This window comes from Carassius auratus, chromosome 19, assembly GCF_003368295.1.
Source record: "Carassius auratus strain Wakin chromosome 19, ASM336829v1, whole genome shotgun sequence".
NCBI lineage: Eukaryota > Metazoa > Chordata > Actinopteri > Cypriniformes > Cyprinidae > Carassius > Carassius auratus.
Genome location: NC_039261.1, coordinates 19082725 through 19097853, shown reverse-complemented (window position 1 = coordinate 19097853; position 15129 = coordinate 19082725). Strand labels below are relative to the sequence as shown.

The 15129-nt window shown below is 38.7% G+C and overlaps 2 protein-coding genes across 2 annotated transcripts in view; one reads left to right on the top strand and one right to left on the bottom strand.

The window, feature by feature from the left end:
• Positions 1 to 44: 44 nt before the first annotated feature.
• LOC113119707 (tumor necrosis factor, alpha-induced protein 8-like protein 2 A) lies at positions 45 to 3005 on the bottom strand. Its single transcript, XM_026289323.1, has 2 exons — positions 2543 to 3005; positions 45 to 991 (listed from the first exon to the last, which is right to left on the bottom strand). Exons 1-2 carry the CDS (start codon positions 2858 to 2860, stop codon positions 749 to 751), a joined length of 561 nt encoding a protein of 186 aa, XP_026145108.1. The 5' UTR covers positions 2861 to 3005; the 3' UTR covers positions 45 to 748.
• Positions 3006 to 8067: 5062 nt separating this feature from the next.
• Positions 8068 to 15129, top strand: part of LOC113119708 (semaphorin-6D-like) — a gene marked incomplete at its 3' end in the record, with an annotated part of 20431 nt that continues 13369 nt past the window's right edge. The window contains exons 1-13 of the mRNA XM_026289324.1: positions 8068 to 8203; positions 8503 to 8567; positions 11105 to 11234; positions 11792 to 11906; positions 12010 to 12067; positions 12986 to 13042; positions 13277 to 13378; positions 13448 to 13538; positions 13622 to 13747; positions 13817 to 13905; positions 13979 to 14196; positions 14339 to 14470; positions 14604 to 14749. Coding sequence (XP_026145109.1) covers positions 11105 to 11234; positions 11792 to 11906; positions 12010 to 12067; positions 12986 to 13042; positions 13277 to 13378; positions 13448 to 13538; positions 13622 to 13747; positions 13817 to 13905; positions 13979 to 14196; positions 14339 to 14470; positions 14604 to 14749 — 1264 coding nt within the window. The remainder of the gene's footprint in view (positions 8204 to 8502; positions 8568 to 11104; positions 11235 to 11791; positions 11907 to 12009; positions 12068 to 12985; positions 13043 to 13276; positions 13379 to 13447; positions 13539 to 13621; positions 13748 to 13816; positions 13906 to 13978; positions 14197 to 14338; positions 14471 to 14603; positions 14750 to 15129) is intronic.

Sequence of the window (15129 nt, the reverse complement as noted above, 5' to 3'; positions counted from 1 at the left end):
ATCAAAAAATCACAGAGTTGAAGAAAAGGCTTCTGTAGAGAATATTTGAAACAAAACAATACTTTATTATTAAACTTTAATCCATTCAGATGCTCCATTCTGTGTTAAACTCTAATACTGCTGCTTTTGAACAAAAACAAGAAAACAGTAATGTATTATTTTACTGTGAATACTGTAGAAATATGCATAAAATCCAGTGTTGCATAAGTTCTATTTGGTAATTTTCATGGGAGAAGATAATAATAAAAACAAAAGCCTAATCATATTAAAATTGATTTTTGTCTTTTGCAAAACGTAATGTTTGATAAAGAGATTGTTCACCCAAAAACAATCATTCTGACATCATATATTTGTTCCAAAACTGTATGACTGTTGAATATTACATGTATTTTATTGGACCGCATTTACTTATATTTTGTGTTCCACAGAAGAAACCCAGCTAAAAGTTATATATAAAATATATATATATAAAAAAAGTGTTCTAAAAACTTTTGCTAACATTCCCTGTAAGTAAATGTTTTCTGAACCTTCAGAACTTTCAGTATTAAAAAAAAAGAAAAAGAACTGTGTACTGTCCCTTTAAATCTTCCTGATTCGGTTTTGAGATATGAAATATGAGCTGCACGTGTTCTTGACATGTCTAGTGCGAATCGCCCAAACAGCCTGGAGGGATGTTCAGGAGACGATCAGTGTCTCTGAGCACAGGTACAGAAGCTCTGCAGTCCAGTCTCTCAGTCCAACTCTGTGTTCAGAGCTTGCCCTCTTCTATCATGCGGTTCAGACCCGTGCAGATCTTGCTGAGGTTGGGCCACAGCGTGCCATGAGGGTCGTACAGGTGTGTGAGGAGCTCCGGGTCCGAGTAATGGTTGAACACGTGTCTGATGCGGTCCAGAGATTTGGGCGTCAGGTGCTTCTCCACCAGCTTCAGCAGTAAATCACGACACTCGGACAGCAGCTCCATCATCACGTTCTTATCAAAGGTGAACTCCACCTGAAGCAGAGACACGCACGCTCATTATTCATTCATGCATTTAGCAAACACTTTAAAACAAAGTGACTCAAAAAGGAGCAACACTTAAAAAAAAAAAAGAAAAAAAAAAGTTTTAATTTCTTTTTGGAGTGGTACAAGCTGATTGTGCATAGAAAAGATATGTGAAGTTGCAACGATTAAAGTCTCAAATCCAAAGAGATATTCTTCATCAAAGATAAGACTCTGCCACGCCCCCTAAAACACCACGTTCAAACACGCCTCCACATGTCTACATCACTATGTGGGAATATTTGTGTAAAGCCGCCTAAATGTTCACTTAAAGAAAGAAGTGGGTAATTTGGCCAATCAGAGCAGACTGTGCTTTTCAGAAGGAAATTGTGCGTTTGAGAGAGGCGGGGCATAGAGGACCTACAATAATGTACAGTATTTGAAAAAGAATATGATTTTTGAACATTAAAGCATGTCAGCATATTCTGTTACACCAAATACACCAAATAATGATCTTTATAAAAGCATCATATGACTCCTTTGATTAGTACATTTTTGCACATATTGCATAGTTTTAAGACATTTCAAAATAAGAGTCCTTATTCTTTACTATTGAGAATAGAGCATTAGCAGAAAAACTATGGAAGCCTGTTTCCTCCACTGAATAAAATTGATTATTGTGACTTTTTATCTCACAATTCTGACTTTTTTTGTGAGAAATAAACTTAGAATTTGGAGTTACAAAGTCAGAATTGTGATTTATAAACTCGGAACTGCAAGAAATAAAGTCAGAATCCTGAAAAAAAAAAGTCAGACATTTTTCTCGTAATTGCGAGTTTGTATCTCGCAATTCTGAGTTTTCTCAAGAGTCGTGAGATATAAACTCTCAATTGTGAGTTAAGTCCAGTTCTGAGAAGAAAAAAAGACTATGTTTTATAAACTGTGAGTTTATATCTCGCAATTCTGATTTTGTAAGTTGCAATTGTGAGTTTATATCGCTCACAATAAAAAAAAGTTAGAGTTGTGAGAGTAGAGAGTTTGTATCAGGCAATTCTTGAGGGAAAAAGTAAGAACTGAGAGATATAAACTCGCAATTGTAAAAAAAAAAAAAAAAAAAAAAAAAAAAGGTCAGAATTGTGGCATAAAAAGTTGCAGTTATGTTTATTATCATTTTGTTCCCTGCTCCAACACACATACCATGTAGTGTTAAAATTAGCCTGAAGAACTTGATTAGTTTAATGAGGGTGGAATCTGAACTCTGCAGGACTCCGGTCTTCCATGAATTAAGTTTGACACCCTAAGGTGTTTTTTGGGTGGTTGCTAGGGTTCTCTAAGTAGTTGCTATGCTGTTCCTGGGGTGTTCTGTGTAGTCGCTATGTGGCCGCTAGGTTACTGTTGATGGTGTCTAAGTGGTTTCTTCCTGGCTGGTGTGAAATGACACCACAAACGCTGCAGGAAGACGCACACACTGAACTATAAGACTATCAGCAGTAGCACTGACGATGATTAATTATAACACACCGTTAGCATGTAAATATGACTGATGAATGTGAGTGTTTGTACCTCCTGGAAGCTGATGGCCGTCATGGCTCCGCTGTGGAGTTTTTTCCTGAAGTCCTGTGCCACACTCAGCTCCTCCGCGCTGAACTTGTCATGTTTGAACAGAACCCCCACCTTCACGGCGATCTTGATCATGTTCTTCACCACCTTCTGGGCCTCGGTGCGGTTCCCCGAGTGCTCTTTGGAGACGCGGTACAGCTCGTCCAGAACCTCGCCGCTGTTGTCATCGATGAACATATGCGCCACCGACTTACTGGCCATGTGACTGAGGATCTTCTTCTGGGCCTTCATGGCCATGTCCTTCGAGCTGAACGCCTCCATCCCGATGGCAGCGGAGCACAGACGGACGCAGATGTGTGTTTACCTGCGTCTTGCAGTCGGAGGTGCTTGAGAGGAGCCTGTTATGTCTTTTTGAGGAAGTGGCTTTTCTTCCGCTGTGTAACTGTGAGAGGAAACGGTGTGATCGGAGAAGATATGTCACTTCTGCTTTCTGTCTCTCTCACACGCTCAAACAAGACTCCAACCTCCCTCTCCAGAGACGTTTCATGAGTGTTGAAATAATGTGTGAATAAGAACAAAAAATATGCTAAAGATATTATGTGTAAACATATCAGCATCAGCATCAAACAACATGTGTGAATCAACAATGTGGTTAAATGGAAAGCTCTCAGTTTGCAGTCGAAAGTCACAGCAGACTGTTTTCATCTGAGTCTCTCTGGATCACATGATCTGATCAGTCTGTATCTCAGTCATTCTTCCTGATTCACACTTAACAAACAGAACTGAATTCAGATTGAAGTGATCTGGAACGTAATTTGTTCAATTTAATGAATGGTTGCCAGGTTGTTGAAAGTAGTTGCTATGCGGTTGCTGGGGTGTTCTAAAGTAGTTGTTATGCGGTTGTTGGGGTGTTCTAAAGTAGTTGCTATGCGGTTGCTGGGGTGTTCTAAAGTAGTTGCTATATGGTTGCTGGGGTGTTCTGAGTAGTTGCTATGTGGTTGCTGGGGTGTTCTAAAGTAGTTGTTATGCGGTTGTTGGGGTGTTCTAAAGTAGTTGCTATGCGGTTGCTGGGGTGTTCTAAAGTAGTTGCTATATGGTTGCTGGGGTGTTCTGAGTAGTTGCTATGTGGTTGCTGGGTGTTCTGAATAGTTGCTATGCTGTTGCTGGGTGTTCTAAAACAAATGTTATGTGGTTGCTGGGGTGTTCTGAGTAGTTGCTATGTGGTTGCTGGGTGTTCTGAGTAGTTGCTATGCGGTTGCTGGGGTGTTCTAAAGTAGTTTCTATGCGGTTGCTGGGTTGTTCTGAGTAGTTGCTATGTGGTTGCTGGGTTGTTCTGAGTAGTTGCTATGGGGTTGCTGGGGTGTTCTGAGTAGTTGCTATGTGGTTGCTGGGGTGTTCTAAAGTAGTTGTTATGCGGTTGTTGGGGTGTTCTAAAGTAGTTGCTATGCGGTTGCTGGGGTGTTCTAAAGTAGTTGCTATATGGTTGCTGGGGTGTTCTGAGTAGTTGCTATGTGGTTGCTGGGTGTTCTGAATAGTTGCTATGCTGTTGCTGGGTGTTCTAAAACAAATGTTATGTGGTTGCTGGGGTGTTCTGAGTAGTTGCTATGTGGTTGCTGGGTGTTCTGAGTAGTTGCTATGCGGTTGCTGGGGTGTTCTAAAGTAGTTTCTATGCGGTTGCTGGGTTGTTCTGAGTAGTTGCTATGTGGTTGCTGGGTTGTTCTGAGTAGTTGCTATGGGGTTGCTGGGGTGTTCTGAGTAGTTGCTATGTGGTTGCTGGGGTGTTCTAAAGTAGTTGTTATGCGGTTGCTGGGGTGTTCTAAAGTAGTTGCTATGCGGTTGCTGGGGTGTTCTAAAGTAGTTGCTATGCGGTTGCTGGGTTGTTCTAAAGTAGTTTCTATGCGGTTGCTGGGTTGTTCTGAGTAGTTGCTATGTGGTTGCTGGGGTGTTCTAAAGTAGTTGTTATGCGGTTGCTGGGGTGTTCTAAAGTAGTTGCTATGTGGTTGCTGGGGTGTTTTAAAGTAGTTGCTATGATTTAGAGTAGTTGAGAATCATTAGAATCAGTTTGGGAGTTCATAGCTGGTTCGCGAATCATTTGAGTCAGTTCGGGAGTTTTTTTATTTATTTTTATTTTTTATAAATTTTATTAACATTTTGTCAAAGTACAATTTTAAGACGTAAACAGAATTGAATCAATATACAGCTACATAAATCTGATCTTAACAAGGTGAACAAAATAAGAGACAGGAAAAGATCCGAAATAATTTGATTGTTTTGTTTAATTTGTTGTTCTTTTTTTTATTTTCAACGCTGTTCCAATATTTTTTAAGGTCTGTAATTCTGAAATAGTAAAAGGAGGGTTTTCTTCTTTGCCAAATCATTTTGTGCGGATAATATTTAGCTAAAATAATAAATAAGTTAATTACATATTTTTCATTGGCTGATAAATTTGGCTCAGTGACTATAAGAGGTATTTCAAATTTACTTAGAGAAATATTATTTTTTATCTTTTGGGAAATAAATCTTTGTAAATGGGACCAAAAGGAAGCTACAGGGGGACAATCAACAAAAACATGCTCAATGGTTTCTCCTTCACAGCCACAGAATGTACAAAAGTTACACACAGTTGGAAAAAAAGTACAGATGTTTGCTTTTGAAGGGTAATATCTGTGAACAATTTTGAATAAAACTTATTTGATTTTATTTACAATAATATACTGGTGAGGTAGCAGGAAGATCATGTTCCATAATTTCTTGTCCAGTAAAGTCCATCGGTGTTTACATATAGGAGTACTGGCAGGATCAAGTATGTTTCTAATAAAAGTATTGTTACATCTCTTATCTGTTAGTGGAATGCCAGAAATAGTAGGAGAATCGACTGTTACAGATAGAGAAGTATCTGTCTCTATGCTCTGCGCTAAAGAAACAAGACTAACAGGAATAGATTTAATCACCATTTCAAATTCTTCTTGAGATGTATCAATACCATATTTTTCCATGAAGTGCTCGCAAGAATAAAATTATTTTTTTGTATTTAGCAGATTGTTTACTGTATACAGATTACTTATAAACCAATTATTCAGAAAGAGTGTTTTGTTTTTTTGTAGTATATATGCATTGTTCCACAGAATACAGTTGTGAGGGGAGAAATTGTGTTTAAAGATAAGATTCCAACATAACAAGGTTTGTTTATGGAAATTGCTTAATTTCACAGGCAGTTTTCCTACCGAAAAAGGACATATCAATAGAAAGTTAAGACCACCAATAGTTTCAAATAAGCTGTTTGGAATAATATTCCACATACTGTTTGGACATTTTAGGAATCTTTTAATCCAGTTGATTTTTATAATTTGGTTAAATGACGTGAATGTCAGTACATTCAGACCACCTTCAGCCAGAGGGTTTGAAAGAACAGACCTTTTAACCTTGTCAGGCTTATTCTTCCATATAAATTTGAAAAGAATTTGATCTAATTGGGAACAAGTGGATTTTGGAACATCTAGAGATGAGAGAATATAAGCTGCTCTTGACATCCCTTCTGCCTTACTTAACAGAACTCAGCTATATGTGGATAGATCTCTGGCAGACCAACAATTAAACTTGGTTTTGATGGTCTGAGTCACCGGGAGCATATTTAGGTCCAGAGTTTCTCTATGATTTCTCGATATTTTAATACCAAGATAAGTTATAGTGTTTTTGAGTGGGATATAACATAATTCAGATTGGCTGCTGTTATTTAGGGGCGAATTTCAAATTTTTTAACGTTTAGTTTTAATCCTGATACTTTTGAGAACTCAGGTTTTGGGACTAACGTTATTAGTCCTTGCTTCATGGAATGGGGTTATTCTTCATCACTCAAGGCTTCATTATATACTGCCAAAAGAAATTTGGATGTTTCTTCAAAAAATGCTTGGTAAAATTCCCCTGTAAGGCCATCATTTCCAGGTGATTTGTTGAGTTTAAGATGTTTTATTCCCCATTTTATTTCCTCGATAGATAATAATTCATCACATTCCTCTCTGAAGGTGGTCCTTGTTTTCTTGACATCAACAAGTGAATTAAAAATAACAGATGACTCAGTACATGTCCATCTTGTGAAGATTAGCATAATATACGGAAACAAACTTGGATATAGTATTATAATCTTCTGTTATGGAACTTCCTATACTTTTAGTTTAGTTAGCAAACTTCTTTCCATATTTCTTTTTTCAATGCCAAAAAAATATTTGCTGTTTTTCTCTCCTTCAATCCATTTTAGTCTTGATTGTATGAATGCCCCTTTAGCTTTTTCCTTATAAATTTCATCCAATTCTGTTTGAAAGCAGTCTAACTGCAAAGATTGTTCATTATCTGTTGAATTTAGAATGATGTCTGAGATACCTTTGATTAACAATTCTATTCTTGCTCTTTTTTTTTAGTTAAGTCCTTGCTGAAACTAATGGCATATTTTCTGATTTCATATTTGAGGAATTCCCATTGTTTCCCGTATTCATCTACAGAAACTGCTAGTTCCCAATGTTGTTTTATAAGTTTTTTTTTATAGATTCTGTAAAGTTTTTGTTATTTAACAAAGCATTGTTAATTTCCAATTATTGAATTTGTTTATTTTATTTTGCTGTGACCAATTTAATTTGAGAAAAATTGTTCTATGATCTGTCATTATAGTAGGACAAATTTTAACTTCTGTGACTTTCTCCATGTCATTAGAGATCAGCCAAAAGTCGAGAGCAGCGTGACAAATCATTGTTGTTACATGTATATTGCCTCTCTGTTGAATTGCGGTGTCTCCATATGTCTACTAAGTTTAATCTTGTACAAAATTTGGTAAGACTGTTTTCTCTATCTCTATCTCTAGTAGGGTGTCTATCGGGCGTTCGGAGCGTGAATCATTTGAGTCAGTTTGGGGTAATTTAACTAATTTAATCATGCCTAACAAGTGCACGCATCTAGGCTAATGTACAGTTACATGATGAAGTCATACTAGTGCGCGTGTGCATTTTGAGTGCGTTCTTTCACTGCATTATTCGGTGTATTCAAATGCATTTATGAATGCATGTGAATGATCACAAAATTCAAGATATGGGGGTTAGAAAATGTATATATTTATATCATTTTATGTTAATCACTATCACACGAAGAGTGCCATTTTTCTCCAAAAATCTTCATAATTAAAATGTGATATTACTTAAAACAATAATTTAATTACAAATACAAAATGTTGCAGAATAATGTAATATATGAATGAATAATAGCCTAAAGAACCTTTGTTGCCAAAAGTTCTTTCTTATAGAACCTTTTTAGCATAAAAGGTTCTTTGGAGTTGAGTAAAGAACCCTATGGTTCTATATAGAACCCCAATTAACCCTTTTTTCTAAAGAGTGTTGTGAATTACTTCCACTATTTTTACTAAAAAAAAAAAAAATCCACAATCCGCCACATCTGTTTTGATTGGATGTGCGAGTAAAGAATCCGCCCTGCTGTCTCTGATTGGCCTGAACGCGCATATCCACATGAGGGAGGCGTGTCTCTTGTATATTTGACCCCGCCCCCTTTCCCTCAACCAGATTACCTTGATTCTGAATTATCCAGGAGCTCGGGGCTCTCTGACGCTCAGTTTTGAAGAAAACACAGAAAATATGAAATCAGATGGTTTTTGAAGGAATACAGGTACGTTTCTGCGTTGTTGTTTAAGTTTGCGCTGAATCTGTTGGATATAGACGTTTAAAACTACTAACGTTACCTATTGAACGCGAGCGCACAATGTTATTAATCACGCCACAAGAGTTTCAAAATCTTTTCAAACTGCGTCCGTTAAACCGTCAGACGCACAGAACCAGTTCACAGATAAAGACAAAGATTTCACAGAAACACGACTCAGAGACGGAGGAAAACTGTTGCGGTTGTTTCAGGAGGAAACGGAGAATAATGTATTATTCCTGTGCTCATGTCTGACCCTCTGCCCTCAGAAAATCTTCCAAAACAGCCTCTACATCAGCCAGAGACCACCAGTCAGGAGAAACACACCCAAAAAGTGAGTATAGTTCATGAAATTACATAAACAGGGCAGCTGGACCAGGACGTACTTTAGTCATAGAAACTTTGCATTTTAAACATGACAAAACAGGTTTTAATTCCTCCTGGTCAGTTTGGTTTAGAGATAAGCTTTTTCTGAATACAAACTATAAAAAGCTATAAAATGTAAATTTTAATATAATTGGTAAATGCTTCAGGAATGCCTGCTGTAAATAGCAGGAGCGCTGGGACTTCTGTCGTCCAGCAGGACATTGACCCGAAGCATTAGCAAAAGTTGCTCTGTAAACCAGAAAGGTCGATGTCCTGGAGCTCTGAGCATCTGTAGAGGAGCTCAAAAACACTCGTTTGTCAAATGTTTCCATCCAGCTCGACAGAAATGAAAAATGCTAGCTCTTTATCTGTTATTGCAATTGTGTCTTTTATTAAAATGTTTTCTTAACTCTAGTGTTTTAGATGTTTTGTTTCCAGTCAAGACTTGAAGAAACTAGTTCATGCCTTTATCACAAGCAGGGTGGACTATTGTAATGGTCTCTTCCCAAAAAGAGCATTAGACAGCTGCAGCTCATCCAGAACACTGCTGCCAGGATTCTGACTAGAACCAGAAAATCTGAGCATATCACACCAGTCCTCAGGTCCTTACACTGGCTTCCAGTTACATTTAGGATTGATTTCAGATCACTAGGATCAAGTCGGTTAGAAATACCAATGGTTCAAACAAAACAAGGGGAGTCCTCCTTTAGTTACTATGCTGCCCGCAGTTGGAATCAGCTTCCAGAAGAGATCAGATGTGCTAAAACACTAGTCACATTTAAATCTAGACTCTAAACTCATCTGTTTAGCTGTGCATTTATTGAATGAGCCCTGTGCAATGTTAGAACAGATTGCACTAGATTTTCACTGTTTTATTTTATTTTTTTATGTAAAATCATTTTCTAACTGTTTGTAAATGTTTTAATCATTTTAAAAGTTTTTAAATTGCTTGTTTTGTTTTTGTTATTATTTTTCTTCATGATTATTTTACTTTCTTTTATGTAAAGCACTTTGAATTACCATTGTGTATGAAATGTGCTATATAAATAAACTTGCCTTGCCTAGCCTTGCCTAGTGGTCGACGATATATATGGGCCGATATCTTCCATTTTTCATTTTTTCAGAATAATTCATATTCATATAATTCTGGATCGCGAATCATTTGAATCAGTTCGAGAGTTTGTAGCGGGATCGCGAATCATTTGAGTCAGTTTGGGGTTTGCGAATCATTTAAGTTAGTTCGGGAGTTCGGAGCAGGATCGCGAATCATTTGAATCAGTTCGAGAGTTCGGAGCAGAGTATGTGAGCGGAGCGGAGTGGGAGCGGAGCGTGGAGTGGAGCGGTGTGATTTTGACAGGAGCGAGGAGCGTATTTTTTAAAAGTCGGAGCGTTGTGGTTTTCACTCGCTCCAACAGCGCTCCACCACCGCTCCATCACGAGTACAATTCATGCCAACGGCCCGTAATATAACTGCATATTTAGCAAGTATTCACGTTAAACATATTTAACTATAGCTTGATACAGATGGATCTCTCAAATCAGAAGGTTACAATGACGACAATAGCCAAGCAGGAAGTTATAGGTTAGTTCTCAAGGAGTTTGTCTGTTCCTTTTACTGAATATTTTCGGGTCGAAGCATGATTTAAACAGTTACAGCACATTCACACGCAATCGCTTTCGCAATAATGCATTTAAACAAATGTAATCTTACAGTGTTACTTCATCTGTATCTGATTTTGAATGAGCAGAAATCTGTAAGAAATGCATTGACCTGTAGATAAAATAAAAATGTACTGTTGTTTTCATCACAAAAAAAATTTGCACAGCAGAATACAGTAATTATATTAATGCTGACATCCATGTTATTAGTTTGGCATGTGGTAGGAAAAAAAAGTTTGCACACAATAGCCTAAGCCACTTTGAAACTCTCCTGTTATTTTATTTTTTTATTTTAATATAGGCTACGTTATGAACATAACATTTCAAACATACTGAAATACTTTAGCCACGGAGCGAAGGCGGAGCGGTGTTTCTGGTATCACTGAGCGCGGAGTGGGGTGGGAGAGGGAAATTGTGAACCCGGAGCGGAGCTGGAGCGGAGTGATTATTAAATGCTCTGAGCGCGGAGGGGAAATTGTTGCCACTCCACTCCGCTCACATACTCTGGTTCGGAGCGGGATCGCGAATCATTTGAATCAGTTCGGGAGTTTGGAGTGGAATCGCGAATCATTTGAATGGCCAATATTTCTGTAGTGCACACAGCTCACATTCTCCCTCGTTTACTGTCATCGTCAAACACGGATAGAAGTCTGTCTAATAATCAGATAGAATGGATAAACAAAGGAATTAATGTGTACAGAAAGTTCCTTTTATGTTATTATTTCACTTTTGAAGATAGGCTACCTTAACCCAAGCCTTATAATGATTATAATGTGCTCAAACTGACAATAACTTGTAATATCTTCTCATTGATGTCATCCATCTCTTTTTTTTTTCCCTGTGCAGATGATTGACAGGGCATGGTGGGACTCTGTCGTCATGGCGATGGTCTCTTTAGCCTGGCTCCTCCCAGCCATCGCTGTGGCCACGCCCTTCCCCATCGACCTGCAGCCAATCAGTGTGGAGCGTCTGGAGGGTGAGTCACATGACTGACAGGATCTCAGTGAGTAGGTGTGTTGGACTTCCAGCAAAAGATATAGACAGCAGACGAATCGAATCGCTCTTGTTCTCAGTCCCCGCAGTCGTCTGCAGGATTATTATTATTATTATTATTATTATTATTAATAGGGTTTTAAGACATATAATGCAAAACTTGACCACAATGTTCCATCTGTTCATATTTTAAAAGTCATGTAGTGTATTCCAGCCAGTGTTATCTTAGCAAAATTGAGATTCTATTATAGTTTGTTTTCATATATTTTAATGTAATTAAGTTTATTCATATATATATATTATAGATATTCCGCTGTCTTGTTCTTTCAAGTTTTTGTTGTTGTTTTTATAGTTTTATTCATTTTTCTTTCAATTTTTTGAGTGGAAATTGTATCTAAAACGTGAGTCGATCGGTACATCTCCAGTATTTTGTAAACTGTAATAACCCTGAATCCTGTCTGTACCTATAAACATAGAGCATCACTTAATTCTGCTTGCATTTGTACCTGCTGGTTTAATTCTGCTTCTTCTGCTCCACAGATTCCCAGCAGTCTCCCAGTTTTCAGGGTCTGGTGTTTAATAATGACTCGGAGCGTCTGGGTCTGGACTATCAGCGCATGATCCGGATTCAGCACATGCTGTACATCGCTGCCAGGTATTCAGTCCAAGATCAGTCTGTTCACCAAAACACTGGCTTTAAAGACACCTGGTGCTATTAGACCGCAGGAGAAGACATTGTGACTCTTTCTTCTGTTTAGAGACCATATATATGTTGTCAATCTCACTACTGCAGTCCATAAGATCATCCCACAGCAGGTATGCATATAACAATCATCATACACAAAATATCTCAACTTCTGTGTTTTAAGACATATTTAATGAGATTATGCCTGAAAAGGTTTTGGATTTTTTTATCATGTGTTAACTTAAAAAATCTTATATAATATGACTTGCTGTGTTTGTTTGTTTTGTTTTGTTTATTTTATTGTATTTATATGATATTTGTATTTTTGAAATACAAAAATAGCTTTGACTGCTGACATGGTATTAAATAAAATAATCTGAATCTATGTTTTAATTGTAAAAGTAAACCTGCAATTGAAAGGATACATTTGTATTAAATTAGATTTTATCATAAGATTAATTAAATTATCAATATTTCATGCCTTAATGTGATTGCTACTGTAATACATTTGGTAAACAACATTTCTGTGGATTAATAATAAAAATGAATTAGTTAAAATGATATTTGTGTGTGAGTGTGTGTACACACACATACACACAATCACTCACACACACACACACACACACACACACACACACTGTTGATTAGGCATGCTTTTTGAATATTATACTTTAACTAGACTATGAATTATTCTGATAAAATGAATAAAAAAAACTGAATTTAAAGGAAAAAATGGATTTCCAAGGGCCCTAAAAGTTGTTAAATTGTGTAATTTTCATGATTTCAGTTAATCATACATGATATTGGATGACTAAAATTAAATCACTGATTAAAACGTAGTCCAGGAAAATGAAAAAACATTAGAAAAATAAATAAAAGAAACCATTAAATGGATTTCATAGTGGAATTTTCATTGATACATTTTTTGATTTCAGGTAATAAATGTTTTTGTTGTTGTAGATTTTTTTTTGATTGAATCTTTCCCTTTAGTTGAACCATTATAACAAACAGAATTTGTGTGAAAAGCTCATGGTGATCTGTGTTCTCAGATCCTGACGTGGAGATCTTCAAACTTGGAGATGTGTGCCATACGAGCAAGAAACAGCGTGAGTGTCTCCATCAGAGCAGGTCTGAGATGAGAAGGAACACAGCTGATGTTAGCTCCTTATATTCACTTCCCTCTCCTCAGACCATTTACGATCGCTTTTCATTCATCCCAACTGTTTTTACAGGTTTTCTTCACACAAGAACTGCACACTAAATGCATCTCTTGCAAAATAAAGCATTGCATTCAAAATATGACAACAATCTTTAATGCTCTGGTTTGCCTTGTTTTTCAGGATGAATGCTATAACTACATCAAGGTTCTTGTGCGGCGTGACAACGAGACTCTGTTTGTGTGTGGAACGAACGCTCTGAAGCCGATCTGCAGGAACTACAGAGTGAGTGAGCGACAGATCTGAGCCTCACACTGATGCAGGGTTTCTCACGCTGATGATGTCTGTGTTTAGCTGAGTTCGCTGGAGCAGGTCGGTCAGGAGCTGTGGGGTCAGGGCCTGTGTCCCTTCCAGTCTGGTCACTCCAGCGTAGGACTGTTTGCAGGTGACATGCTGAAACACACCACCAGTAATGACGCTAAAAAACACACGGGTTTGAGTGACTCTTTCATTGAACTTGTGTCTCAGGTGGTCATTTCTATTCGGCCACAGTGGCGGACTTCCAGGCGAGTGACGCTTTGATCTACAGGAGTTTGGGAACAGACGAGCTTCCCCTCCTGCGCACCGTCAGACACGACCCCAAATGGCTCAGAGGTGCTTCCTCAGATCACCTCAAATAAATGTAAATGCTGGAATTGCATTGACGTACTGTTGTCTCTACAGAGCCTGAGTTCGTGCATGCTGTGGAGTACGGCCAGTACGTGTATGTGTTCTTCAGTGAGACGGCGGTGGAGCACACCGGCGCTGGGAGGGTAACAGATTTAGACTCTCAGTTCTGTTATACAGTGAGATCCCAACAGCTGGTCCTGACTCCTGGTGCTGTAGGTGGTGTATTCCCGTGTGGCACGTGTGTGTAAGAACGACGAGGGCGGCTCCAGAAGGGTGTTGCATGGTCAGTGGACGTCGTTTGTGAAGGCACGTCTGGACTGCTCTGTTCCTGGAGACACGTTCTTCTACTTGGACGTGCTGCGGTCTCTCACCAGTGTGCTGCAGATCAACCAGCGGCCCGCTGTGCTCGGGGTCTTCACCACACAGAACAACAGGTGCACACTCACGCCCCATTCACACTCAGTTAAGAACAGAACCATGAAAATCAATTCAAATCTGTGGAGATGCAAATACAGTTAAAAAAAATTCCAAATGAAACCTACACATGCTTGATCAGTCCGTGTCTGTGTGTCCCAGCATTCCCGGCTCAGCGGTGTGCGGGTTTTATTTGGATGACATCGATCAAGTGTTTAAGGGGAAGTTTAAGGAGCAGAAGAAGAGTGATTCAGTGTGGACAACGGTGCCTGAGGAACACGTGCCCAAACCACGGTGAAACACACACTCACACAGGCTAGTTGCCCAGATTTAAACAAACTAATCTAAATAAACTAAAACTAAAAGTTGATCATGACTGTACAAGTAGACTAAAGAAAGACTAGTTCTGTGGTGTGTGTGTGTTCAGTCCAGGTTCATGTGCACCTGAAGGTTCAGCGTTCTTCCACACGCCCTATTCCCATCATCCAGACTCTGTGCTTTCATTCATTGAGAAACATCCACTGATGGACGAGTGTGTGTCATCAATCAACAGCCAACCACTGATCACTAGCAGGTACCACACACACACACACTCACAGACACACACACTCAGACACAGACGCTCTCAAACACACACACACACACACACTCAGACACACACACTCTCTCACAGACACTCACAGACACACACACTCAGACACAGACGCTCTCAAACACACACACACACACACACACTCAGACACACACACTCTCTCACAGACACTCACAGACACACACACTCAGACACACACACACTCAGACACACACACTCTCTCACAGACACTCACAGACACACACACTCAGACACAGACGCTCTCAAACACACACACTCTCTCACAGACACACTCAGACACACACACACACACTCACAGACACACACTCTCTCACAGACACACTCAGACACACACACACTC

Bases quoted from the DNA above. Each gene is read 5' to 3' on its own strand.
- LOC113119707 (XM_026289323.1), bottom strand. From the start codon at position 2,860: ATGGAGGCGTTCAGCTCGAAGGACATGGCCATGAAGGCCCAGAAGAAG. The intron at 992-2,542 runs GTACAAACACTC...TCTCTGCTTCAG, and splicing joins CGGCCATCAGCTTCCAGGAG to GTGGAGTTCACCTTTGATAA.